This window comes from Paralichthys olivaceus, chromosome 15 (assembly GCF_024713975.1).
Source record: "Paralichthys olivaceus isolate ysfri-2021 chromosome 15, ASM2471397v2, whole genome shotgun sequence".
NCBI lineage: Eukaryota > Metazoa > Chordata > Actinopteri > Pleuronectiformes > Paralichthyidae > Paralichthys > Paralichthys olivaceus.
This window is the reverse complement of record NC_091107.1, coordinates 1,242,316-1,270,269: the sequence shown is the minus strand read 5'-3', so window position 1 is coordinate 1,270,269 and position 27,954 is coordinate 1,242,316. Positions and strand designations below refer to the sequence as shown.

General features: G+C 42.7%; 1 protein-coding gene and 1 long non-coding RNA gene across 2 annotated transcripts in view; one reads left to right on the top strand and one right to left on the bottom strand.

The window, feature by feature from the left end:
• The window catches only part of tmem132e (transmembrane protein 132E), a 294,983-nt gene extending 283,388 nt beyond the window's left edge, over positions 1-11,595 (bottom strand). The window contains exon 1 of the mRNA XM_069539842.1: positions 10,509-11,595. Within this exon, the coding sequence (XP_069395943.1) occupies positions 10,509-10,569 (61 nt within the window). The 5' untranslated portion in view covers positions 10,570-11,595. The remainder of the gene's footprint in view (positions 1-10,508) is intronic.
• Positions 11,595-27,485, top strand: LOC138413808 (uncharacterized). The gene is made up of 3 exons (XR_011246215.1): positions 11,595-11,793; positions 12,537-12,707; positions 12,816-27,485. It is a non-coding gene; the product is annotated as an uncharacterized lncRNA (long non-coding RNA).
• Positions 27,486-27,954: the final 469 nt, after the last annotated feature.

The window sequence follows — 27,954 nt, the reverse complement described above, 5'->3', positions numbered from 1 at the left end:
TAAAACATCTTATACAACTCTACCTAACGAGGAGCCAATCTGGGGCTTAAACATAAAAAAGTTTCTCAACGTAATATAGTGAAATATTCCAGAGGGAACATTCTCAGGTGTTGTGAGTCCTTGGCAAGCACGGACCACTGTGCATGCTTTTGTGTGTTTGTGTTGCACACTGACAACACAACATGAAACAACCCGGTTTGACGTCAGCGACACAACACTCAGCTGAGCACGTAAAGCTCTCCCCCCCCCCCCTGCTAATACGATATAGATTATAACAACGTATTTTAATATTCTCAAATTGGCATATTTTCAACTCAATTAAACGACAGCAAAATTAATCAAGTTCTCATAGTCGCTCTGGGCCCCTGGGCCCCTGTAATGCTTCTCTCTGAGAGCCCAAAGACTAAGCTGCCGCTAATAGAACAGGTTCTTAATGCATTTTCACGTCGCGAGTTTTGAGGACAGTACCGGACGAGGACTGTGGCTGCACGTGAGTGGACATGAAGGATTTACCAAAGTGTTCCCTGAAGCAGAATGCGTGAGTGTGGCAGATGTAAACTGAAGGAGGAGGCGGGGGGGATCTTACTAATTTAACATAACTGCTTAAAGACAGGTTTAAGAGCTACGAGTTCTTTTCTATTCATCACAGAAAGTGATGTTTACTCCAATGTGTGATTTAAATTCTCGCCCGTGTTGAAGTGTTAGCCTCACGGTATCCCGGCCCAGAGGCAGAACGTGGAGGAGCTCACTGCTTCCTTTGGCTTTGTCTGGGTTAAATCCCGTTTCATAGGCTTATAGTAAAATTATTATAATGTCTTTTGGACCTAATATAGCATAGCTGAGGCTATTACACCAGACAGAGATTCCTCTTCTCTCACTGCCTATGTAACCCAATAAAAGAATTGATTAGACTGGGCATTGCAGCAGCTGCAGGGTAGGAAAGAGATGTTTTCATAGACCACAGTGCACATAGTAAAAAAAAATGTCAAGCGAGGACAGAAGCTCTAATTGTACTGTTCCGAAATAAGTGCCCCAATAATTCTTTGATAACTTGACTGCAGGGAGTTTTCGATTGCCTGATTCCGAGCCGGCATTAAACTGTTGCTCGGGCCGAGAGGAAGAAAACCCAAGCAACGGTTATCCACGTCACGTTCTACGTTTGTTTTTTACACTCCTTGCCAGTAGGTGGTGCTGCGGCCCCCTGAGCACCCAACTTCCAACGTCCGAGCTCGGAACCTGGCACTGTCAGAAAGGAACATTCAGAAAGGTTTCAGTCTGTTTTCATTGGATAAGAAAATCAATGTCGTCCCCCTCAATATAAAAAAGTCCAGCAGCGACAGACTGAGAGAAGTTTTCCTTCCCTGAGTCGAGGTTTTATTCTGAAGAGGACGATTCCAGCGGCTCCTCGTCCATGTGTTCTGCCCGTAGACTGTATATGAAGAGGTTCGGCCATATTTAGACAGAGCACAATAGGATTTCATTTCATTTTATTAACATCTTATTTCTCCCCGGGGCAGAAACAAATGAAACTGACTGATGTGCTAAGAGGTAACTTTAAAAAAAAACAAAAGAAACGTGTGCTGCTGAAATTGTAAAGTTAATTATTAACGATGAAAAGGGAAAAGATAAAGTTCCATTTGGCACAGTTTGGATAAGAGTGTAAATCAATGGCTTGTTGGGAGGTGGAAGCAGAAAAAGATAACATGAACAACAAAGACAAGAATTCTTTGTGTACTCTTCTCAGCGAGTTCCCCGTTGTCACCAAAAATAAGCGCGTTTGAATTAATCATGACGAAACAACAGAGGCTGGTTCTCGTGTGGAGTTTTTGTACACAACACGATCACTGAAGTCAGGCGAATCCAGTGCAGTCGATGTTCTGGTGGCCTCGTTTGTTTCTCTGTGTTAGATTCAAACTGTATGTTCAGCAGATAAGAACACTCCACCCTCTCAACGAGTCCTGCACGGCGCTGTTGACGGATCCGCTGGTTTTGTTCGGAGACAAACTCGACGCACAATGAACCCAGACGTGTGCTCTGTTCACAAATCGCTTCATTTTCAAAGCCGTTTGTTTCAGATCCGCACATTTGGCAGAGCTGCACGGACGCCAAGGACAGCGACGACTCTTTGTCTCAAATCACATTCACCGCTTCCGCAGCAATTTACATTTTTCTAAGAATCTCACAATGTTTGGTTTTTTTTGGGGATATGCCCTCTTGAATTAGGAAAATTCAAACTTGGGCATGAAAAAAGGGAAACCTTAACTGTGAAGTTAATTAAAATTTCATGTGTAATAATATTAGATAAGCGGGGTTGAATTAGAAACCGGCTGATTTAAATGGAAACTGTTGTGTTTGGTAAATACTGGTGGTAAACTGAGTGTGTGACCCAGGGTGAAACACCGAGGCTTTCAGGAATGGCAGCACTCCAGCGGAAAAATCTGAAATCTGAAATCTTGGCCCGAGTACGAACCAAACTGCGACGTTTAATTACATCAACCTCAAGAGTCCGAGTGTTGTGTTCCGTTCACTCCGACAAACAGAGCCGCACAAAGTGGGAAAGCTGTCACTCACACGGAGACGACAGGAGAACGCTGACGTCTTGTCATGTTCAGGAGATTAACAGCAGCAGCCGATCACGACTGGAGGCAGGTGGAAGAACAGCACAACACAAATGTGCAGGTGGAGAAACTGTAGAAAGCATTTACTTATTTATTTAATTATTATTATTATTCCCTGAGAAATGTCCAAATCATCCTCTCTGACACTGTTACCAAAGTTTAAGATGATCTTCCCTGATCCACACGGAATCCTGCCACCAAGTTTAAATAAATGACTTTGGTTGTTTTCTGCATAAACCTGTCAACAAAGAAACGAACGAAACTTCTAAACTTCTAATGATGTCACCGTGATGTTGTTTACGCCGCGTGATGACGAATGATTGGCCGATCTATTAGGACGCAGTTCTGATGGGAATGAAACACCCAGGTGAAGGTGGAGATTTGGAAAGACAGCGAGGTGAGAGAGCGACTCTGGAAATGGGCGAGGAGACAATCTTCTCTTCAGCATGTTTATTCTAATGTTTATGTGAAAGAGGTTGGAAGTAATTCTGGTTAATCTATAATTAAATGCAGATATTGTCTCTAAACTGAGTGGTTACAAAAGTTTACTGTATGAAGTCGGTATGATTAAATTCCTATCATATGATTATAAATTATTTAGGTCGTGTCTGAAGTCCTACAGGAAACAGGAAGTCTGAAAAATGCATTATGAATTATGCATGACATCATTTACTGACCGCTTCTTGATTATCTCATCATATGATGTCATATGACCGGGAAAATAATCTTCTGGTCAATATCAGCTGATTATATGATAAAAAATAAAAAAAACACAATACTGAGCTCTCGGCTACACAACACGTCTGATGACAGACAACGAAAACAACAAATCCTGAAAGCTATTCAAATGTGGAAATGAAGCGGACAAGCAGGAGGACATCTCACACTCAGACAAATCTAATTTAGAATTTCTAATAAACCTCCAACTAAATCCACATTTCAGTGACTATTTGCTTTTGCTGCGTCGACCAGCGTCCCCTGAATGTCGGAGACACAGTGCGTTGATTGACTGCAGTGTTTGCAGACTCTGTTGACACTTGTACAGTTTGTTATTCTGTAATAGGAGACACTGAAGCCACATGTCCGACTTGTAATTACCACGAGGGCAGATTTGCTCGTCTGCGGCTCGTATTTACAATAAATCTCACATGACGGTGATCCGACACCACATTAGAAGATGTCACTCCGTACGCACGACCGTCAAAGTCAAACACGGGGACGAATCTGCAGAAACTCGCAGCGTCTTCAAACACACCTCTGCTCCCGACGCTGAGAAACAGTCTTTGAGGTAAGTTTGAGGTAAAAACCAGCCGCAGCGAGTCGGTGAACTTGGAGCAGGAAAAACAATCCGGCTGCTGAAAACAATATCGTGCTGAGGAGGGATCAAGTGTGAGCGGGTTGCAGAGGAGGACGCAGGGGTTGGTCGCCCGACTGGACCGAGCACGTCTGGAGTCCTTCAGCAGATCTGCAGCTCTGGGAAATCAGCGTGGGGAGGAGATTCACCGAAAGCTAAAAAGAATCTGTCCATATTTCTTTAGTTTCCACTGCACTGATCAAACAAATCCTTCATGTGGAGACTAAGAGTCCACTGGGAAAGCAGCCGGGCCAACGCCTCCGCACCCGAAGGTTTATCCGCTCTGACTCGGGTCTTACAGTCGGACAAATGACACGAGCTGTGTGTGTAACTAATCTTAAACACTCACAGATTATTATCACTCATGTCTGATGCTATTACCCTCTCACATCCAGCCTTGTGCACAGTGGCGAGCTCTGACAGACTCAAACGACACCATGAGACCGAAAACAAAATACTGCAGTACTTTACAGCACAGAGATAAAGCGTTTCGGTTATACAGTAAACAACTGTTTCCTTTAGCACGAGGACGGTGACGCAGCTCGTCTCCGCACACGCTCGGTGAGATCGTGCAACCCTGGCTGCGTGGACATGGGTCACCTGCAACGTGGCGTGAATGTCGTCCTCTAAGAGAAACGAACGCTTCCACCGTCAGTGCAGTCCTTTTCTTTGTTCTCTCTCAGGAGAAACTATACTTGTGAAATATGAGATATATGACCCTGCCATGATGAGACCATAATCACAGCTGACGGAGAAAGAGGAGCGGCACAGTGGCTCCCATCACATTGAGGTGATGAAATCTGATAAACAGGTATCAAAACTAAAAGGACGGACGACAAAGAAATGTCCAAACGGTCGCCAAGCATTCCCCCTGAGCAAAGACAGATCGCTGTGCATCTCATTCCATTTCAGTTGTTTTTCCCATAATGCAAATGTGGAATCTGAGGTGGTAGAAAAACATCCCCATAAGTCTGACTCATCATACCAGAGGCAGTGGAGGAAGATATTTCAAAATCAAAGAAACTGTGGAATCTGTGTGCAAGACGCAGCTTATGAGAACCGATTACGTGCCCAACATATGTGATGGTCTGATCATATCATACTCGTCCCTGCGGAACGTTACAGCCTCAGAACTTCATAGATTTAAGAGGCGGCTGGAAGACGTCCATGCAACACTTAAGAACTCGTGTCCCCGTCTCTCCTCCAGGAAGCCGAACCAGGAAATTATATACATCTTGTTTAAATGCCAAGGATAAAATGTCCGGCGCCATCTTGTTCTATTAAACCACAAGTAACCATATTTGGAGGAGTGTGGGGGTGGAGCCTGACTGAGAGGTCGAGGACACCTACAACCTGCAGCCATTGGATGGTAGTAGCTGTCAATCACAGCGTATCCACAGATTTCTCTGTGTCTATTAGCACGATTACGCAAAAACTACTGACACGATTTTTGGGAAATTAGATTGAAGGGTGCGGTACGGACCAAGGACGCATGAACGTTTGGAGTGGATTTGATGAAGGGTCAGGTTTGAATTCATTTTTCTCTTTCGTTGACATTAGGGACGTCGGGTGTTAGCCTTGACGGAAGGAGGCGCATTCTAAGCAACCTTCTGGTTCTTTGACAGAACCGTGATTAACGAACTGAATGAATCACGCTGTATTGAAAAGACTCAAAACTAGAAACTGAGACCAGAAAACTCCTCAGGAAAATATTCAGTGACGTTATAAATAGAGGAAGAAGTAGAGTCATCTTCCAAAGACTTTTATAGAAACGTGTTGTCGCCCTCTGCAGGTTAGGGAGAAAACAGGTTTGGCACTTCCTCGTTGGCTTCACTTTTACGGACCTGGAGTCTACGTCCATTTTTATGGACAGTCCACAAACATGATGAAACGTGATAAAAAGGAAAATCTGCGTTTACAATTGTGTGTTTTCATACAACACCATGATAACGGAGCTCTGCTTGTTAATGGTGGTTCGCATGTGCAGCCTAATTATCCTATATGACGCGATCGCTCTCCAAACCAAGCAGGTGCTGGATTATTTCAGACGCAGATTTCTTTCAATAACGTCCAGAGACAAACAGCAACACGACGACAATATCTCTCACGCAGCTTGATTGCAAGAAAAAGGCAAATGGGAGGCATGTACGGAACAGGAAACAGTTTCAGTGCCTAAAAAAGACGTCTGGCTGATTCACAGCTTCACTATTCAAAATCAACTGCTTTGCAGCAGCGATGCCAGGAGCCTTGAATAATTCACATATATCACAAGAGGGTTTTCAAAGACGTGGGGAAAAAGGCAAACCATAGTCTACTGTGCAGGAGGAGAGGGGCTGTGTTCAAGTCTGTGAACGTAGGAATCCACAATGCATGTTATATTTACTGCACTAATCTTTGCTTTCAAGAAGTGGATCCATTTAGTCAACTGAAAACCAACCGGGGGTGAATTCAATGAGGTAGATTGATTGCTACTCAAGTATTAAAACCCCTGGAAAAAAAGGACACGCGCGCTTCAAAGAGTTCGAGACCACTGGGTATAAGGTCGGCCAAGAAAAGGAGTAATGCACAGTAAACAAATAGTCTCCTGCTTTCAGTGAGAGCGAGTCTCGGAGTTCTGCATCACGCTACATCTGAGGAAAGCAGTGCTTCACAAAAGGTTCCTTTCACCACTGATGAAGGACAACATCCTTAGAATTCACTCCACAACGACCACTGCAGAGCCACAATGGCTCCGGAGCAGGAGCTCGGGGCGAAAACACAGCTCGGAGCAGTGAAGGGATTCAAGCACTCGACTCAGAGAGATTTCTTCTTCTTTTTTTTTAACAATAACGGAAAGAAATCCAGTTCTGGTCTTTTCTTAGGATGGAATCCAGAAAATCAATTAAAACAGATTGACAGGTCTGCGAGGAGGATGTGTGACTGTAATCAAAGAACAAGTCAAACAACGGCCTCCTTTTCCAGTAACAGCTTCTTTCCCCTTATTGTTTTGTTTGCTCTCGCTGGTTACCCGGCTGTTGGGAGAGCACAGATTGGTTTTAGCCTTGAGCCCATCTGTCACTGGAAAGTAAAAAAAAAGAAAAATCCAACTTCCAAAAGGGTGCTGCGCTCTCCCACACGGGTTCACCGTTATCTGATGCAGACAGGAAATGCTACAGAAAGCTCTACCCTTAAGCAGTGACTGAGAGCTGCTAGCTAAATTGAAAATGCCGCACGCTCTAAAGACACAAACACAAATACAAGTGACAGGTGCTCTGGAAACAATGCGAGATCCTGACATCGGCACGGTGCAAAACAAAAAACAGAATATCCGAGCGGCAGCGGCTCATTTGCAGGCAAGAGGCGTCGATGCATACGGAGAAACGTGGATTTTGCTGCATGTGGAGCAGCGTTGCTCCAGACAAAAGGGGATGGGAAACGTGAGGCCTCTTGAAAACACAGCACAGCCACGGCTTCATTGCACCGCATGTAAATCAATTAGGCCAGAACACGAGAGCGGGTGTGCCACGCTGCCACTTTGTCTGCTCTCTGTCCAGCGTCTACTCTGAGATATGCTGGTGCTGGGACGACTGCCAACTACACGCACACCATGACTGGACAAACACTGCTCCCCGGGCCGTGTTACGCACCTGACTGCAGATGCAGCCCCCGAGCAAATGTTTGGCGTTTAATCAGTGCATTGGCCACACCTGCTTCACTGTAACGCTGTGAGTCATTATCTTTTCAATCCATTTATCCAGGTTAACCACAATATTTCTCTCAACGCTGCATTTCCAGGCTTTTCCTCAGGGAGACTGTTCCACCCCCAGGGTCTCCTGATCAATTTGTATAGAAGATAATTGCCTGAAGACCCATTAAATTCGTGACAAATGCTTTTATGGAATAATGCGTCTGCTGTGTTTCAATGGAGGAAAAGAACAACGAGGGGATAAACCAGCAACATCTGCAAATGTTTTGATAACTGATTAATAGTTTCAGTCATTTTTCGCGTGAAGGAATCACAATGTTCTCAGCTTGTGGTTCCGTGGTTTAAAAAAACTGAATATGTTTTTAGAAATATTGTGAATGACTTGTTGATTATTTTTTCCTTCATTAATTAAACGATTAATCAAAAAGTAATCTGTAAATTACTTTATGTATCCTGAAAGTGATCATTAGTCACAGTAATAGCCCGTCTGCTCCGTTTCCCTGAAGGTTAATGTCTTCTTTCATAAACGTGTATTAATTTTAAGTCTTTATCTCTGACAATTTCACCCCACAAGTTTTTCTGAAGGTAGAAATGAAGTACTATAATATAGTTTACTTTATAATCAGTAATCGCATCGTGTAGTTATTGTGTGTAATCAGTTAGTCTTGGTCTAAGTTACCACACTGAAACGAGTCTAAATATAAACTGTCAGGTCCCAAAAGATGACGTTAACGTTTTCTCCGATTTACAATCTTTGAGAAAATGCTAAATTTCAAATTTAATTGCCAATTTGTTGATATTCTGATGAATTATTCCGCGGCGGTTCCTTTCTGGAGAGAAAATTCTAATTAAACATTTGAAATTAAAAAGTCTAGTAAACGTCTCATTCTGCTTTTGAACTAAGCTCCAGGATCGGACGGGTTTAACGTCGAAATATTTTCTAATATCAAGCTCTAGAACACATCAACTCTGGTGTCCTGTTTATCTGAATATGAACAAACCCCCAGAACAATTGCTACCCAGAATTCTTAGCTTAAAACGCTCACGTCCAGCTAAAGTGTCCTAAAGTAAAAAACTTGATCCCCCCCCTCAGGACCAGGATCACTGACCTGACCTCTGACCTTCAAGATAAGAAGAGCGGGAACCCTTTTTTTTTTTTTCAGATTCCTTCAGGTCGACCGATATCTGAAGCATCTTGATAAGAACCCCAGCGAGGTTTTTATTTAATCGGCTCTGCGGTAAAATGAATCTTTATCTTGTTTACCAGCCAATTTGTAAGAAAATATAAATCTAGCTGCTGAAGAATGAGGAATAATGTTCTCATTACAGAACTGTATTTTCTCCAGGGCGGTTCATGATATTGCTTTTTCACACCTGGGGATTTGTCTGCTTCGCTGCAAGTCGACATCATTTCTCTTGAAGTGTTCTTGCAAATTGTTTACTTAGCATACGAGAGGGACGAGAGGCGACGGGTGTAAATGGTGAGGCTGAGAGCAGTGAGGTTCCTGTACGTGTGTGTGTGTGTGTGTGAGCGAGGAACTCGAGGTCTCGAAGGCCGACAGCCTCTGAGATCCATCCTCGCAGGCAACGGCAACGCCAAATCTGTTACCGCAATTGGTTTTGACAGCAGCGCCATCATCGTCCAGGAGGGTGGGTATCCCTGCGCGGAGCAACGCTGACCACAGGCGTTAGCAGGACGTGGGTAGGCAGAGCAGCGCTGGCTGAAATCATCAAGGAGAGTATGTTCCTCAGTGCACACGTGGGCGTTTCTTTTGTGTGGTAATGAAACCGAGGCCAGACTTAGTGGAAGCGAGTAGGAGAGAGGAGATATTGTGCAAGAACCGCATGAGAAGAATGCACAGGCTGGTTGTGCAGTAAGTGAGGGGGGGTCTCTGCCTCCGTGCAGCAGGTGGAACTCTCAATCTTCACCTGAAGCACATTTGAGTCTTGAAGTTGGGCTGCAAATGTATTAACAGAGGCTGAAACTGTCACTGTGTGCAGTGGCTCTCCTCGTTTCGCCCCTCAGAAGAACATATACTCGGGGCTCGCTGCTGGAAACACTGCTGCTGCGTCGATAAGGAGGAGTTGGATATTAAAGGAGGATTTATGTTTTTGGAGTCCAAGTAGATCACTGGGACATGACAGGGAATCATCTTCAGCCCCACGACCCCAGAGACAATTCTCTGAACATGTACAGAAGATGAAATCAAAAGGAGACCGAGGACAGACGGTTGTGTAACATGTTGTAAGTCTGTGGCTGTAACCTCCCAACTGATCCCTCCCTGAGGAATCATCTGTACTGATGCCTCTTCCTGTGGCCTGACGAGTACGAGGATGGAGAGGGTGGTAACTTGATGAACGCAGACGACTGATCTCAGACACTGCACCTGAGATCCTCGATATTTAACCTCACCAGGAAGAACCAACAGGAGCTTCCACTGATAAAGATCTTTACACAGTCACATGTTGGGGCCAAAAACCAAGAACCCACAACGTGGATCATAAAAATATTCAGGTAAACACATGTTTTAAGGTTCAGGTTTAAATTCAGGTATATTTTAAATAAATGTTAGGAAAATAGTACATTTGAGGTTAGATCAAGTCTCCAGGAAAAACCAATGTAAATCAATGTAATGTCTTATGAAGTCATGGAGCCAACACAGTGTGTGTGTGTGTGTGTGTGTGTGTGTGTGTGTGTGTGTGTGTGTGTGTGTGTGTGTGTCCATCATCCCAAAATGACCAATCACAACCGCAGCTGCCTCTGCTGCAGCAGCATGTTGCAGAAATTTGGCACCAACACTTTCCTATGCAACGCAATTGAAAAGAAGGTGGGGGGGGGGGGTCCACTCACCATATGAAAGCGCCGCCACACAGATGAGGAGAGTCCATCTGAAATCCCGTGCACCGGACATGGTACAGATCCCAGCGGGTGGACGTTAAATCCCAGTTGTTCCAGATAAATAAACCTCGGTGCAGGTGTTCGGCTCCACGCGGTGCCGGCGCAGCTCCTCCGGGGATCTCAAGTTGGATAATGCGCAATAGAAAGATAATTATCTGCGCGTTTTTCCTCTGTGTGTGTGTGTGTGTGTGTGCGTGAGTGACACCTCACTGTGGGTCTTCAGTGAACCATCACTGTCCACCTCCGTGTTTCATGCGTCTTGGCGAGCAGCAAATCTAAGGCACGGCCGATCCGCGTCTGCTCCAAGCAAAAAGAAAAAACAGGAGCCGAGGTTTGTTTCCACATGGGAGAAGAAAGTTACAAGTATTCGGCTCCAAAAAATGGAAAAGCAAAGAAGCCACTGCGCTCCTGGAAACGACCGTGCGCAAAAGCCTTATTGTGTCCCCCCCCCCGCCCCCCCTCCACAGACAGAATCAGAAACCAGCGGACAGGAGTGGAGAGATGACGCGCGTCCTGGCTCCAGCAGCCCTGCGCGAGGAGCTCCAGACAGACCGGTGGAATCTGTCCGTGAGAAAACAGTCTCCAATTCAAAGATATCTAAATCCGTGCGTAAATCATGGAGACGGTGAGAGGGAGAGAAGGGGCCGGGGGGGAGAGAGGGTCCACCCGGCGGGTACGCACCGTTCCGCCGCAGCTGTCACTGACTTCTCCCGGTTCATCCACACACGAGCCGGAGGAGGAATCGTTCACGTTCGAACACAAGTCGCTTTTTTTTATTTAATTCTCCAGGTTCCAGTAGTTCACCTACCGCGGCGTGAGGCGACGCTCAGCGGGGGGACATCGCTCCTCGAGCCGGTGGAGCAGGAATGAGCAGGACACCCACTTTACGCGTCTTATTCCGGGTTGCTCTGAGGTGTCTGAGCCGGAGAACCGGAGCCGAGCATCGTCGGTGCTTCTGCCGCTGCTCACCGGAGTCTGCGCCGCAGCCAAGTCCCAACAACTCCGCTTCTGGTCTCTGTCTGTATCGTGCGTAAATCCAGCGGTGCGCTCCGACCGCTCCTCCGGTCTGCGCGGGCTTTGTTGCGGGGTTTGGGGCAGCTTCTGTCGGTGTCCAGTCCGAACCAACGCCGCCTCGGTCCCGGTTCTTAACTCCGCTCCAAACTAAACGTCTTCACCTTAAAACAGCGAACCGCAGCTGCTGCGCGTCAATTTAACGATGGTGCCACACACACGTCCGGTGAGGGCTTTCAAAATAAAAGAACTGTTTTTTGTTTTTTTTAGCCAAAGGATTTATGAATAAATGGAAATACTGTGTCACTGAATTCAATGAGTGTAAAGATAATATATACACGATGGGAATCATCATTACTCATTTATCACAAGTAGCCTATCAAACTACTAGGCCTACTACTACAACTAATGATGATATACATATACATGTACATACATATAGTACAAGTAAAGTAGGAGAAGCTTTGCAGGCCTACCTAGTAGTCAACATAGTATTTTGGTTGATAGTATTCATAGAAGGAGGCCTAACAGCACTCTTTTTATTGTTATTATTATGTATATTATCATTATTATTATAATTGCTGTTTGAGAATTAGTTATTTATGCTAACACTTGAAATAATGTGGTGAGAATGTAGCTTGAATCCACAACAAAGTATGAGTTAAAGACATGTAGATATATATATATATATATACATCGATATTCATACAGGCATCAATACATTTAAGATACACATAGATGGTAAATAAAGGTTTGAGAAGATATTTAACAGATTATAGTGAATGTTGGTTTAGTTTATGATCCATTACAGCAAACACACAAACATTCAAACCCTTTTCACAATAGCATGAGTGAATATGTATGTTATGCATCAGTTGAAATGTTTGAAACTCACTCTGGATGTTTTTTAAAGTTCATTTCACTTCCAGGCGAAAAACTGTTGTTTAAAAGGCTGTGCTTTTATTTTAGAGGGACGGTTCCTCAGTTCCGGTTCAGTCCGTGTTCGGTTCGTTGAACTTGGATGAAAACTGCTCTTCACCAGGGACTGAAAGAAATCACGTGGACTTTTACCCGCCTCCTCTTCATCACAGGAAAAGTGTCAATCTGGAGGAGTGAACACCTAGGCAGACTCTTATTTTGGTAAGGAGCCAAGGTTCGATGGTTCAAACCTTCTGACGATGTTTCTGTGTTCGTGACTTAGTTAACGAGCTTTAATGACGTGTGATAATCATCATGTGTTCACCACAGGAACCAGGAACCCGAACCATCAACCTCTGCAGGAACTCATTTCCAGCTGGGACCAGGTTTTCAGAAAGTTCTCGGGAAATATTTTCACCCAGTTCCGACAATTTCACCAGGAATCTTAGGGGTGGGGCTTACAGATCGCTGATTGGTCGAGCACTCCATCGTTTTGCAATTGCTTGTCAAATCTCCTCCATGTTAACGGTGGGTGTTGGGTTGAGACCTCTACATTACCGCCACCTGGTGGACTGTCGCTGAATAGCTGCTTGTAGTCGTGGGACGTTAACTCGTCAGCAGGTTTATTTGTCTAATCGCTCCTGTTCTTATGGTCGTGGTGGACGTTAAGGTGAACAACGGTCTGAAGGAACCTTTTCATTTCTGCATGGGACTAAAATTTCGTGGCGTAAGCGTCAATGGTAGATGTAGTTTTATAGCTGAAGCTACTGAGAGGCTTCAGCTAAGGTTAGAATGAAAACATCCGTAACTTTAAACTGTTTCATTTTTCTGATCCATCGTCAACTAAGCGCTTATTCCACAAAACCATATTTTGTGATTATTATCACTTATTTCCCACAAGGACTGCAAGTGCACGTTTAGCAGTAACGCCTGTACCCTGTAAATACCATCAGATATGTAAATTCACCAGCTGATAGACAGATACACACATAAAGCAAAACTAACTAGATTTGCAGTTTGATGATTTACACGACAAAAAAATAAGAGATATACAAAATATACACCTGCACCTTTAACTGTCCTCTAAGGCTGAGTACCCACTGTACATGCAGGATATTACAGTACTTTATGAAGTAAATATAGGAAGAAACCAAGGACTGTGGATTCTGTGCACTAACACTCCAAGTGCATTAGGTGAAGATCTTGTGTTTCATGTGAAGCAGCTGAATATTATTTCGAGACAGAAACATGAGTGTTCATACTTCGATATTTCCATTGCATGTTTTGCACAGGCTGTCTCCCTGGTGCACTCGAGGGAAGAGTAGCCGTCATTAATGCTATTCGTTAGCCCCAAGCTTTTAATACTGTGTCAGGTGACATGTCTATCATTAGAAGTGTCCATCAGGGGGTCACAGGATGGCTAATGGGTTAATTATCCAGCATGAAGCCCTCTACAGACGTGGAATCCATAATGATGCTGGTGAACACAGGTAAATGGCTCATGATGGCTGAAGACATGTGAAAGGGACCAGAGACACTTACAGAGGACGACAGCGAGCTGAATGAATTATCATTATATTTATAAATAGGGATATTTAATCTCTGTTTGCTCAGGTACCACCGATGACCACAGGTGTCGTGTGAAGGATGTTCACATCTGTATTTTGGTCCTATGATTCCCTGGTGACCCGTCATTCCTGCCTCTTGACAGCTGTATAAATAATGGGCGGGTGGATGAAATTGAAAGTGACTCACAAATGTAACCGCTGTGTTTGTTTCAGAAAAAAGCGTCTGCTAGGTTTCTGCACCAGTCTTTCAGTGCAGAATGTCCACAGGTCCAGTTGTGATGTAGTGAGAGTTAGAGGACAAAGCTACAGAGCACAACTTAAAGAAGGCGAGAAAGAGCTGCAACGGACATTTTTCTATTTACTTGTCCTCGTCTCTGAGTTGGTCGACGCATCTTCATCCGTGGTGTCAAGGTCCAGCCATTAAATACGCTCGACCAATTACGTGTCAGTCTCAGCCGTCAATCATGATGTTTCATCTTTCCATCGTCGAACGAATCAAACTTATCTGAAACAAGAACACGTGATGAGCTCTACCTGAAATGAAAGAAACCAATCATTTGTTATGTACTTTGACTATTGAGTTTGTCCGTGAACCATCTGCTAACATGGAGGAGGCTGGGTTTATGAACCATACTGCAGCCAGCCACCAGGGGGACTATCAGGAGGATTTGGCTTCACTTATAGGGGCCTGACATGTCGGCCATCTTTATTTATAGCCCATAGGTTCAGACAAAAAAAAAAAAGGATATTGAAGTGTTTAAATTATTTGTCTTTTAGAAAAATACTCCTGTGTTTGTTTGACGTCGGGCTCAGAGACCCTGTCATATTAATTCTGAAGCTCACATTCTTTGCCTTGCGTGAAAGGAAAGTTAATTCAGCAAAGATCAGAATCGGTGGAGACTCTCATGTCGAGAGGTCCAACAAATTAAATCACTTCCCTGTGGCCTGTTCATCATGTAAAAATATGCAGAGCTCATTGTGTTTTTCTTAAGGGCCGCTCACAAGAAGAGGCTAACAGGCATGCTAAGTCCCACTGTGCCCAAATACACAACTGGTGCTTGTTAGAATTCTCAGCTTAAGCCGCTAATTTATCAGAACCACTTATGCAAATCAAGTCACTTGCAATTTTCCAGTTACTCCACCTGAGCCCGAGCGGCAGCGACGGCAGGTGAAAGAGACAGACTGCGGTTCTCCACAGAGGCCGAGGGAGCTGCCGCAGGCTTCAACTGTTCCAGGTGCGACCAGACTGTTAATGGTCCGTTAATGTATTAGACGCCACAATCTGTTATTTCATCCCCGTGACATTTACAAAGTACTAATTGTCACATTTTGGTTAAAGAGCGGAAATCAGTTGATTTACCTCCAGTACGTGTTCGATTCTCTCAGCCTACCCACGACAAACTGTCAGAAAGAGATTTATTAGATTTTATCTTACATGACGTTGTATAACTTAAACCACTGTGTACTGATATATATTCCATTACATGAAATATTATAAACATAAATTATCTAGTGATTTTATTTTACGTACAACAGATGGTTAAACTCTTGTCTTTGCTTGAAAATACATTTTTATTCTGAAATAAGTCAACGAACACAAATATCGCCCCTTTCCAGCTTCACGGCTGAAACTAAACACATTCTGTGAAATGTGTTAAAGATTCCCTCGCTGGGTTTGTTCCACGTGTGTGAATTACTTATGCTCACAGGTTTGTGGGTTTTGTCAGATTTGTTGCTTTTGATGCAGCGTGATTTATTGATATCACCACTGGTTGCACTGAGAGTTCCGTGTGTGACTGACTCGTTTGATGCTGACGTTCGTCTTTTTGCTGTCACACTGTGGTTAAAGCAACGTTTTTTTCCTGTTTTTCAGCCGTTTGACTCGTCTTTGTCTTCGTGTTGTCGTCGACACAACGTGGAGCCTCGGTTTGATGTTTCAGAAACTGGAATAAAATGTGCAGCTATTTCCTTTTTGTTTGTATTCGTGCTTTGTTTTTCCCGAATACCTGAATTTGGAATCAGACACGATTCGTTTATTTTCCTCTCTGTTCTTGTTTGAATATTTATTTGCCGCAGCCTGTTTTGGTGTCTGTTTGTTTAAAGTGAGAATAAACAAGATAAGACGAACTGTAACACTCTCGCGGGGCTGATACGGATTTTATGCATTAAGCGAGAACTAATTAATCAATAAGAAATAATTGAAGGTATAAAGGGGGAAGGATTCTGGTTGAGTGAATGTATGAATATGAAAGTGTGGGGGTTGGGACAAAATAAACAGAAAAGAACTGTTGAAACACATTTAAATAATAATTTTAACTAATCATGGTAAATATTAAAAAAACATAAAGTTAAATGATATTGGAGAGTTGATTCGTCCTATCCTGTTTTTTTCCGGTTGAATAAAAGCGTTAGCTCTTGTTAGCTCTTGTTAGCTCTTGTTTTGTTTTGCAGGGCGACGGTTCCTCCTCTTCATCCTCCCTCAGACCCCCGGGAGGAAGGAGGGTGATCCCCCTCATTCATTCTACACAGCGTCCAGGTTGACCTGGAGCAGCCGTTAATGATTTTCGTAATGATGATGATAAAAAGTTAAAGGAAGTTGATTGAGTTGTTCTCCGGCCTCGTCCCTGCACCAAGTTTGATGGAAGTAATCAGGATTTAGTCTTGTTTTAGATCCAGAGTGGAATTGTTCATGTTATATCTTTACACATATGCAATGAATCTGCATAATGTTTGTGCAGATATCCATGGTGCCGAGAGGATCCCATGAACTTTCATGTACACCGTGGATTTGCACAAACAACATTTTTGTTTCCCAGACAATGTTTTGTGTCTTGTCTTATGACTTTGTTGATCGTTTTTAATTTATTCTCCAGCACCAGCATGAGGTTGACACTCAAAGGGTTTATGCAAATGCGAAGAAATTAAAAAATAAAATGAGAAAACTCATCATTTGCAAATTTGCCTCATGCTGCAGAGAGTTTGGTGACAAGTGTTTTTCTTGACAAACAAATGTGGCCTCATTTTACAGAGTGAAACTTCCATCACAGGTCATTTGACAAAGCTGCAGGAACAGTGCACACGTTCATGGTTTTTAAATGAAGCTTTTTTATCATTTAACATTAGTTCAGTCTGAACTTTAGAACACATACAAATAACTTTTAAATTCTCCAGGGACGTAATTGTCCTCAAATATCTTCTTACTGTAAAATCAAAAACCTAATGATGTGTCAACTGAATATTTTTCCTGAATTTCGGTCCTTAACACAGTTTATATGTTTATTTGTTCAAAAAGGAGAATGCACACAAATCAACATGTGTACTTTAACTTAATCTAAAATTAAGATTTAACCATGCAAGCTAGTTGCATCGTAAAAAAGCCAAAGTGCCTCTATCACCACCTGGTGGCTGTCTGCAGCATAGGTCATTAATCCTGCTTCCTCCACTGCATTGAAAGCTGATTTTTTTTTTTATATGATTATCTGTAATTCTTGCATTTCATGTTATTCTGAATTCAGAACCATATGTATATAGAAAAGGACGATCCCCAATGTGAGGCAGAATACACAAACGGTCAAAATACACTATATTTTTACTTGCAGTACAGTGTAGTAGTACAGTGTGTATTCTGTCAACATGTCTCTGACTCTTTGTAAGAACGGAAACTGTAACCTCCCTGGCAGAGGTAATAACAACCAGTGCATCGGATCAAGTGCTTTCCAGTGGTCACAACCTTTGCTCATGCACCCTCTCTCTCGACTTCACTTTCACAGTATATATGTGTCTTTACATATTTCACAGACATCTCCGACCTCCAGAGAGACGTGCTGGTGAAGAGGAACAGGACGACGAGTCGGAGCGCAGCAGGAGTCTTTCCAGACAATTAAAGCAGAGCTGGAGTTCCCGGGAGATCGGTCTTGGCCCCGGTGCTAAAACCAACCGTTTCAGCAGATTCAGCCTCCTGAGGGAACGGAGCATCTAGAGGAGCCGGTGGCGGCTGCACACAATCTGAGGAGCATGTCGGAGACTGAACAAAAGTGTGAGGGCCTGTGAGTGTCAAAGCTCTTATCTGGTGGGCCTGACACTCAAACTGGAGACGGATCACAAACCGCTGGTGGAGGGAAAACACCCGGGATGAGGTTTCATCCCTTAGACTCGTCAGGTTTGACCAGGAGGTGATGCACGTGGAGGAAAACCTTCACAGCTGAACTCGACTTTTTCCATTGTGTTTCTGAAGAAGCTCAACTTTTTCTCTTTTCACGACATCGCTCCACCTCTGCAGGAAACGTAAATGCACATATGTGTGTAAGATGAGATCCGATCGCTGTAGACGGCGAACAACAAAGAAGACTCACAAAGAGACTGCACTTGTAGCCGGATGAAAGGGAAATCACTCCGTAAGATCTTCAGTCCAGTTCATCATCACAGAGCCTCTTTTAGACGCCGCGGATTTTTAAAGCAGACTCTCCGTCTCGATACTTGCCGCTGACAGTCATGTTTAATGCTGAGCTAAGATCTGAGCTTTGTTTTCAATGAGGCAACAGAAGAACACTCCACTTCAGTGGGACGAGGCAAAGGGCCCGTGAGAGAGTTCTCCCTCCAACAGCGGACCGGATTTTAACTGAGACGTAACCTCAGGGTGCGGAGAGGGTTCGTGGGAATAAAGAGAGAAACAGAAGGCTCAATAATAATATTAAAAATCACTGTGATGACATGACAGCTCCAATTAAGAGAAGCCAAATCATTTTGATCGCCCCCCGGTGGTTAAATATAAATGTCGCTATTATGTCTGAATCATAGACTTAAGATGGATTGAGTCAGCTTGATCGCCCCCTGGTGGCTGGCTGCAGTATGTGTCAAAAACACTGCCTCCTCCAAGTCAGCAGTTGGGCCTGAGCCAAACCCCACGAGGGTATGCTGACATACGTAAAATGTTCACAGGCATATCTTTTCCGCCTTGCTGTAAAATACCAATTTGCATTTACAATTATTTCATATTCATGTTTCAGCACTCACAGCACTTTGCTCAGCTTCTTTTACGGATTCATTGCCTCGTGGTGATTTTAAGAAAAAACACATTTATTTAACCAAAAGCAGGATTTTTTTTTTCCGAACCTCAACCACAGGGCTTTCATGGCCTCTAACCCCAGACAGTGTGGTTTTTTCTGCACAAAAAACCAAAGTGTAAAAATATCACTTTGCTCTTTTTAGCTTTCAGATGATTTCTTGACCACTACTGTGACTTCTTGGGATCTCAGCTGGTTGCCTGGCAACTGGGGCACAGAAGCACATAAGCCCCCCTGAAAGAGCAAGCTGTTGTCTTTGTGTGATGGATAATTGAAAATAGTTAAGACAAAACTTCTCTACTTCAGTGTGAAGCGATCAGGATCAACAGTTGCTTTTTTTTTTATCTGTGTGGAAATCTGTCCATCGTGGAATATACTGGCCAGTTTCCTGAGGGAAGTTCAACCAACCTGAACCTTGATTTTCTTGTTAAGTTTGATGTTTATTCACAATTTGTTCTATTTTACATTTTCACATCCAACAACGTTGAAAACTTTCCTCAAAAGACGATCTCTTGAAATAAAGCGTATTTGCAATTCTTCAGAGTTAAAACAGGAAAACCGGTCGCAGACAAAGGACAGAAGGCTGTTTAATGCAGTCTGGTGTGAAATGTGAGTGAAACAAGCTGTGTCACACCCAGAGCTGCTTGCGTCAGCACAGCAACCTCAGATCCCGGCAGGTGTTGATATATTTGCACATCCTCAAGCTAAAAATCTGTCTCTGCTGTAGAATCTGTATCTGCTGTAAATATTATTTCAGAGCGACTGGAAAAGTTCCTCTCCAGTCGTCTATGACTTCAGCAGCGCATGCAATTAACTTCTCACAAGTAATTAAGGTTTTTAATTGACTATACAGTATTTTACTATTTAACACTTTTCTTCCCCCGGAAGCTCTCGATGAAGCTGCATCTCTTTAATCCAGTCGAAGCATAATGTCTGTGGTTCAATGAGCAGATCAGTGCTATTAAAGGAGATTGTGGTGAGCACAACATAAATGAAAGAGTCGTATCCTTGTTTTTCATTTGTGCATGAAGGAGTTACTGACAATTTAATGCCGCACTTGAGGCGGCGGGAGAAAATATGTTTGTAATCGTATTGCTGAGAGCAGCAATAACTGCTGGGGCTTTATTAAAGGCCACTTATCAAGTGAGGGGAATCCAATGTTTGGTCACTGGCTGGAAGAAAATGAAAAGTTTTTGAGTTTCTCTGCAGAGACAAATGCTGCGATTGGGGCAACGTGTCGTGCGTCGCAGTTAAAGTGTCATCGTTCCTCAGAATAAACACATCGTCTGAAAATACAGATCAGCTAATTTTGCACACTGAGAGTTCGGTTTTGTCTCTGTTGCGTCACTGATGCTCTCAGGATCAGTAGAAGACCGAGAGTGATCTGCTCACTGTTACATTTCCTACAGAATGAACTTGCTGCAGCAGTTAACTTGAGTAAAAACGTAATTTCCAGAGCATGAGGCTTCTATCCGAACAGGATCGGACACTGAGGTAATGAAGGCTGTGAAGTGCACCTCAGGAGTGTTTAAAAGAAAGGAGGAGCGCACCATTAGAAAGCCTAGATGGCTGAAAGCCTTACTTAAGTCCACTTAGTGAAACAGTAAACACCTTTAATCTTAGTGAGAACATTTCTGGCACAAAAATAGCCGAGACACCACATCTCTACCTCCTCGTAGCAGTTTCCAGAGAAGCCAAAATATTCCAGATACAAGCGCTGTCATCTGTGTGACCTCAAACTGCGCCTCGTTTTTTATAGAATCAAATAATTAAAACCAAAGTTACTGGTTTCTGACCCGAAATGTCGAGACCATCTTTAAGAACATTTTATTTGATGTGTACGTTTTAGTTTGGTCCATGATCACATCCGCTAACATGGAGGAGGCAGGTTTTATGACCTCTACTGCAGCCAGCCACCAGGGGGCGATCAAGACACTATGGTCATCTCGTCCATCTTTATTTACAGTCTATGGTTTAATCTCAACATTATAACCACAAGGGGTCGCTGTGTACCTAAAACCTCGATGGGTTAAATTCGTGTTTCTTATTATTCTCGTTTATATAATTAGCTCCACCAAAAGTTTTTCATCTGTGTTCTCTTTATCTTGATCTTGGATTCTGTCACTTTCTCGATCACTCCTCCTTTATTCACGTTCAGGTTACGGTGAGATAGGAAAGAGCGATAGCAGAAAGTAGCGGCTGCAGGTTCATCCGTTCTCGTTCTCGCCAAATTAAGATACTGAGGCTTTTTTCAGACATTTCGGGCTTTTAAATCCTGAATGTACAATTTTTATTCTAATTTGAATCTAAAGTTTGAAAGGATTAAAACAGCTTTTTAACAGCATGTACCTGGTTTTATTTATTTTTTTGTTATGTAGCAGGATTACGCTAAAACTAAGAGACGGATTATTATGAAACTTGGTGTAAGGATGAGGTATACGTCAAGGAAGAATCAAATTAAATGTAGGAATACAAGATAAAAGTCTGGATCTCATAGATTTAAATGTGGTTTCATAGGGGATTAGAGGTGTTACGTGGTAATTTGTGGACTTAGATATAAAGTTTGTTTGAATTCAAGGTTTGTGCTCTACTGAGTGACAATGTAGATTAAATTAAGCCTCTTTCAAGACGTACACACCGGTTGCAAATTACTTGTAGACAGAAATGAGATCATGTTGTTTTCACAAGAGTGCAGACAAATAAAATATTCTCCCTCCAAATGTATTTAATGTTGTATGGGGGGAAAAAAGGGAAAAATCCAAATGAAGCCCAATTACAAAGCTATAATTAAACCCGACGTGACGCAGCGTGACGTGTGACAGATTGAGCTGTGACAGGCTGCACTGTAAACATGATGTCAGCCATATTGTTGTGTCATATTGTTTGTTAGCGCAGCATGTTTTTCATTGCTTCGCCAAAGGTACATGTGGCATCTCATAGTTAAACTTAACAATCCCATTAAGCTGTCACCCTCCCCCGTGCACACGCCGGCTCTATGAGACTTTATGTCTGAACGTTTTTCTTCAGCGTTCAAACACTGGCTGGTTTCTTTTAGGCTCGTGTTTGGCCGTCTCACTAAAAGGTACGTCCACTCAGAGTTATGTCTCTGAAGCCTCTGAATCATTTCACCAGCCGGGGCCGGATATTTGTTCACATGAGCGTGTGTGGTTCCCTCGTCTGGAACCAATAACCCGTAAATAAAGATGGACGATGCGTCTCCACTTCCTCCCGCTATCCAGAAATGAAGCCAAATTAACTTGGATACAAACGCTGCTGTTTATCGCCCATCGAGCCAAAGTCTGTGGAGGAGTGTGGAGGATGGAACCATGGTCTCGAAGTTCCCAACGATGCACTCACGACCAACCGAGTCGGTTTTAATGAGAAATAAAAGAAATGTATTTTACATTCACTTTGATTATTTAGTGTCATCCACGTCCCATTGGCTAACATGGAGGAGGCTTTAGTCATCTCGTCCATCTTTATTTACAGTGTGTGGTTTAACCTTAACATTATAACCACAAGGGGTCGCTGTCTGCCATAAACCTCCGACGGGTTAAACTCATGTGATGATCGAAGCCAACGCTCGTTTATATCCGAGCTCCACCCGAAGTGTTTCCTCTGTGTTCATTAGCAGGATCATGCAAAAAGTTAGATAAAACTTTATTGATCCACACAGCAGGGAAATCAAAAATGTAAAAAAGAAGAATCCATCAAGTTTTTTCTGGATCTAAGGGAATTTTTTTTCCGATGAAGTTCACATTGTGAAAACTCATTTGGATTCAAAGGTGCATGACGGATGTTTGTGTGTCGTATGTGGAGCCAGAGGACAATCATACTTTGTTTGTGACCAGGATTATACAAAAACTACAAGACGGAATACTACGAAACTTTTTGGAAGAATGTGAAATGGGTCAGATTCAATCTGGCATGTTTAAGTGAGTTTGTGTGGTTTAAGTTTGTCGGGTGGAGGTGTGAGCTTCTCACGACATGGGGCTCTGACAGTCTCTTTGTTCACCTCACAACATGGCGACATGACAAATATTAACATAATATCATAATAAACTTTTATTTTATATCTTATATCGCACTTTCCTAAATGAGGTTATGCTTCACGTGCAGGAAAATAAAATAAAGAAACACAACAGCGGCATCGTGAACCATCAGGAGCAAAGATAAAGTTAAAAACTGTGGAAAGTTGTTCATTTCGTGAGGATTTCACGTTGTTCACTTAACGAACCCATTAAGCTGTCAGCCTCTCCATGGCCCGGCCTGGAGGAGACTTTACCTCCAAACTGTGGGTTGTATTTTTATTTCTAAGACAACTCTGTTCTCCTTCACAAGTGTGTTTGGCCGTCTCACTAAGAGGTTCGTTCTCTCAGAAGCCTCTAAATCATTTCACCAGCCGCTGCCAGAGTTTTGCCCACATAAGCAAATATGTCTGCTTCCTGTTGAACGAAGATATAACACACAAATCTCAGAGTAAAGACTTTTTAAAAACTCCCAGGGAAATAACTCTAGCATTGTCAACTCGCCCTGACTTTAGTCTTTAACTGTGCAGCCCCTGCACATGTATAAATCTCCAGAATGAATCTTTAGGGCGTCTTCTCTCTGAATGAAACGATACCTCGGGGCATCAGGACCAACATTAGCCACTACTTTAGGTCTCCTGATAGCAATGACCTCATTTTATACACCTAATCCTTTAATTGCCTCCGTTAACCTCTGCTCTTCATCAAGTTCACATTATTCACCGATCAGAGACGCAAATCGGAACTTTCACGACCTCCGACACCAATGAAATGAGCTCTTTTTGTCAATGACACAATGTTTTTCAGCTCATTCTTAGGACGCCTCCATATTTACATTCTCAGAGGAGGTCTTCATTTTAAATACTGCATTTGACTGACGGCTGGGTTTCTTATATTTGCTGGTTTTTATCTGAGATGCTGTTCCTCTCTCTTACAGCTACACTGCAAACTTTGAGGCCAACTGAATCTTCCAGTTACCTAAAGTTGGGCTCAATAATCTGCTTCTGCTTTCACAGTTATAAAAACTTCACATTAAAATTAGGGATTTAATCAGAATATTAAACATGAAGACGTTAAATTGAAAAGTTCCCATTCTGCTCACTGGAACATATTTCTGTGTGATGTTCAAATAGAATATTGAACATTTGCAAACTTGGCTAAAGTGTATTTTCGTTCTGGGCTGAAATAAATGTCTCAGGATGAAGCAGTGATGTTTAGTTGTCGTCTGACGGAAGCTTGTGAGCCACAAACTTGTTTTTAATCTTTGACACATGGTCCCCGGTGAAATTAAAACCAATTATCTGTGTTTGTATGAGTTCGAAACACGGATCACGTATAACAAAGTTACTTAAAGTGATTCAATATTCTGATTTCACTAGATTTAAAAATAGCCGGTGAAGTTGTGTTGTTCGGTGTAGTAAGCAGCTCCTCTGGCCCTGACTCAGCGACACTAACAGCAGTGAGGGAGAAGACTTCTCTTTGATACTGATAGCCCCGCTGTGGGCAAGGAGCCATTGGATAATGGAAATTGTTCTGCCCCTCTGGAGCCAGCCGTGGCCCTTCCTGCTGCACCGGGACCTGCTTTCCCAAAAGGAGTTATTGCATTATTTCATCCTCAAATGGAACGCCTCGCCTCATGAGCTCTGGCCCATGAAAGGTTTCATTTGAATACGCTGGGGCTCATTCATATCACCGACCAAATTCAAAGTGCAAAGGCCCCGACCACCAAGTCTTTGTACGCAGGCAAAAGGGAGACTTTTGAACAGTGGTGTGGAAAATTAGAGGTTATTCCAGCGGCCCTGTAACAGTGCTTCTCGTTTCACTCAGGACATGTTGGATAAGAGCGAGTAGTTTTCCACCGTGTGCAGGAAAAGTAATTTCACAGACTCTGCAAAGAAAGAGAGGGGTGGGAACAAGAAAGTCTGCACGTGTGGCCCAAGGACGTTTTCACCCCTGTCCGCTGTTTGTCTACTACACTACTAAACGGATTTCCAGAAAACTTGGGGGTGGAAGGAAGACGGGACATGGACCAAGAAAGAAAAAGAAAAGTGAGAACGCTGCCTTTCTGTCCAGCGTCGTATGGATTTCTTTAAAACCAGGAGTAACACCCACTGGACAGTTCTAACTGTCAATCACACATCCCTATCCCCATCCCTTCCTTCTTTAATATTTTGAGACACTGCGTTTTTTGATATTTTCACCACTTTAGCAGAGAATAATTTATGGATCATGAGGATTAGAAACTCGGCACATTCCAGGGGCTGATGTATGTGAGTGTGGGCCGGGTGATTGGCTACGAGGGGACTGCTGGGCCTCGGCGGAGGAATGCTCTCTAGATAGTATATCAGTGAAGTGCGTGGAGCTACAGTCTCTGTGAACAACATCCACAGATTAACACGTAGCTGCAGTATGAATGGTTTCATTGTGGATCCAGTGCATCAGCACATCTATGTCTCCTGTAGGAAAAAAAAGGAAGAATTTCATTATAAGGGGTTCTGCAAATTTGTGGACAGAATGAGACACAGAAAACTTTTGTCTTGTCTAAACCGATCAGTGTCTCGGTTTATCTGAACAAAATGTGATTAATCTCTTCACCAAGGAAGGTTTTGTTATTATCCAGGTGTGTGCTCAGGTATTAACGTGACCTTAGTTCCCAGAGCTCCTCAGATTCTTTCCTCCACATTCCTCACATTCCCTCTTCAGCTGCTGAGCCACATCAAACCACGTCTGCGTTCCCAGAAAGTGGGACTCAAACAAAGCTTGAGCTGTGAGCCTTACGCTGGACGTTCTCTTGACTTGACCATCTCACGTCCTCACAAACCAGAGACCAATACTTTCCCATAGGTCTGAATGTTCAACTGTGTGCAAGGTGCTATTTTTGAAATATGTAATCATCTGTTGCATAAGGTTTGAACGGGATGAATTAAATATATCAAGTGAGGCAAAAATCTAGATACAAGTGGATTTTCTTTACTTTGTATTTCTCATTTTGCAATTTAAATGAAATAAGACATATATGTAATTATACACACACTAGGGCCAAACATCTGAGATCATAAACATGTATGTTCTCAGTGGTTTTAACTGCACAGCTTTCAAATGTTCCTCCCGTGTTCTCGCTGCTGAATTGTTGGACCGGCTGACGTCTAATGGCTGCGTGCATCTGTCGTAGTTAGATTTTATTATGCGTGGAAACTGTTTTGATTTTACAGCAAAGACAGAAGAGAACAAAGTGAGTTTTATAATTCCAACATCAGATGCTGTTTTTTCAATTTTATTTGTTCCTATTATCATGTTTGTGATTTTTCAGATGACTTGGCGCTCAAGTACCATTTGGGCTCAAATTTGCAAACTGGTGTCCGAGCCGTCCAATTCTATTATCTTTTATGTGGATTTAATAAAACAGCCTCCAACTCAACCCGGTGTTCTCCTCCATCAGAAAACTTTATTATCATCTCCGCTGTCTTAAAATAAGTCAAATCAAGTCTGTTGTTTTATTCCATCACACAACAGAAGTGATCCGAGGGCACGTGTCACACAAAGCAGGTTTGAGCTGTGATCTTATAATATTACTTACAGAGACCCGACACGAGCGAGGACTTGGCGACGATGGCGAGGAAAAAGAATTCAGAGACGTGGAACGGAACCAGGCTCAGGGGGGTCGGACGGCTGAGAAGGAGCGAGAACGAGGGAGATGGATGGAGGGGGGCGATACAGGTTAAACACAAAGGTGCAAAGTAATAATTATAAGTGATTAAACACAGACTTTAACCTGAGTTTAATACAGCGGCTCTGAAGTGGAACACTCAAAGGAAAAGCACATGAGCATTTCCCTTGTTTTCAATCTGTGTTGATGGCAACAGCTTTTTGATTTGTTCTTATGCTTTCTTTTTTTGATTTGCTGTTTGCAACCAAACAGAGGACGATTCCCTCCTTCTACACTCTTCTCTCATTATGATTTATTTATTATATTAAGATGATGTGTTTGAATTCACATGACCTGGTATTAGGTCACATCCACTCCTGACCAGTCGGTGGCAGCAGCTGATCTCAGGAGGCTCAGATCTCCCTCGGATAAAGAAGCAGAGACAAACCAACAACAGGTAGAAGAAGAAGAAAGCGACCTTCAGGTGCAGATTGTAAACTACTGATTTAGATCAAGTTTTAATTTTGTAATTTACTTTAATTTCCTTTCGTTGACGGGGTTTTAAATATACACAATGTATTGAACATTGTTTTTTCTTGCTATCATGTATGTTTCTTATATCCCCTTCCTTAGCCAACACTTTAAAATGTTGTTTCTTATCAAATTTGTTTTCTCAATTCTTCATTTCATATTATATATTGTGTTATTATGTGCTATTGTATTGATTTACTTTTTTTCCTCAGATGTTTTGTATTCTTGTTTTCATTCTTCATCCTCTTTGTGAAGTACTTTGTAACGGATGTCATAAAAGGTGCGATACAAATAAAGTTATCATTATTATTATTGCTGTAAGTATTATTGTTAATATAAGATAAGATTAGTGGGCATGCAAAATAAAAATATGAAAATAGAAATTGAACAGGCAGACATAAATATTGCACAGTATGAAGAGTTAATATCTTGATTATTATTATGACTACTACTAAGACTATTACTGTTCTTGTTGTTATTAAGATTAGTGGACGTGCAAAATAAAAAAGTGAAAATACAAATGTAATATAAATTGGACAGGGAGATGAATATTCCAAAGTATTAAAGGTTATAATTATTACTTTATTTATTATTATTATTGGTAGTAGTAGTAGTAGTAGTAGTAGTAGTAGT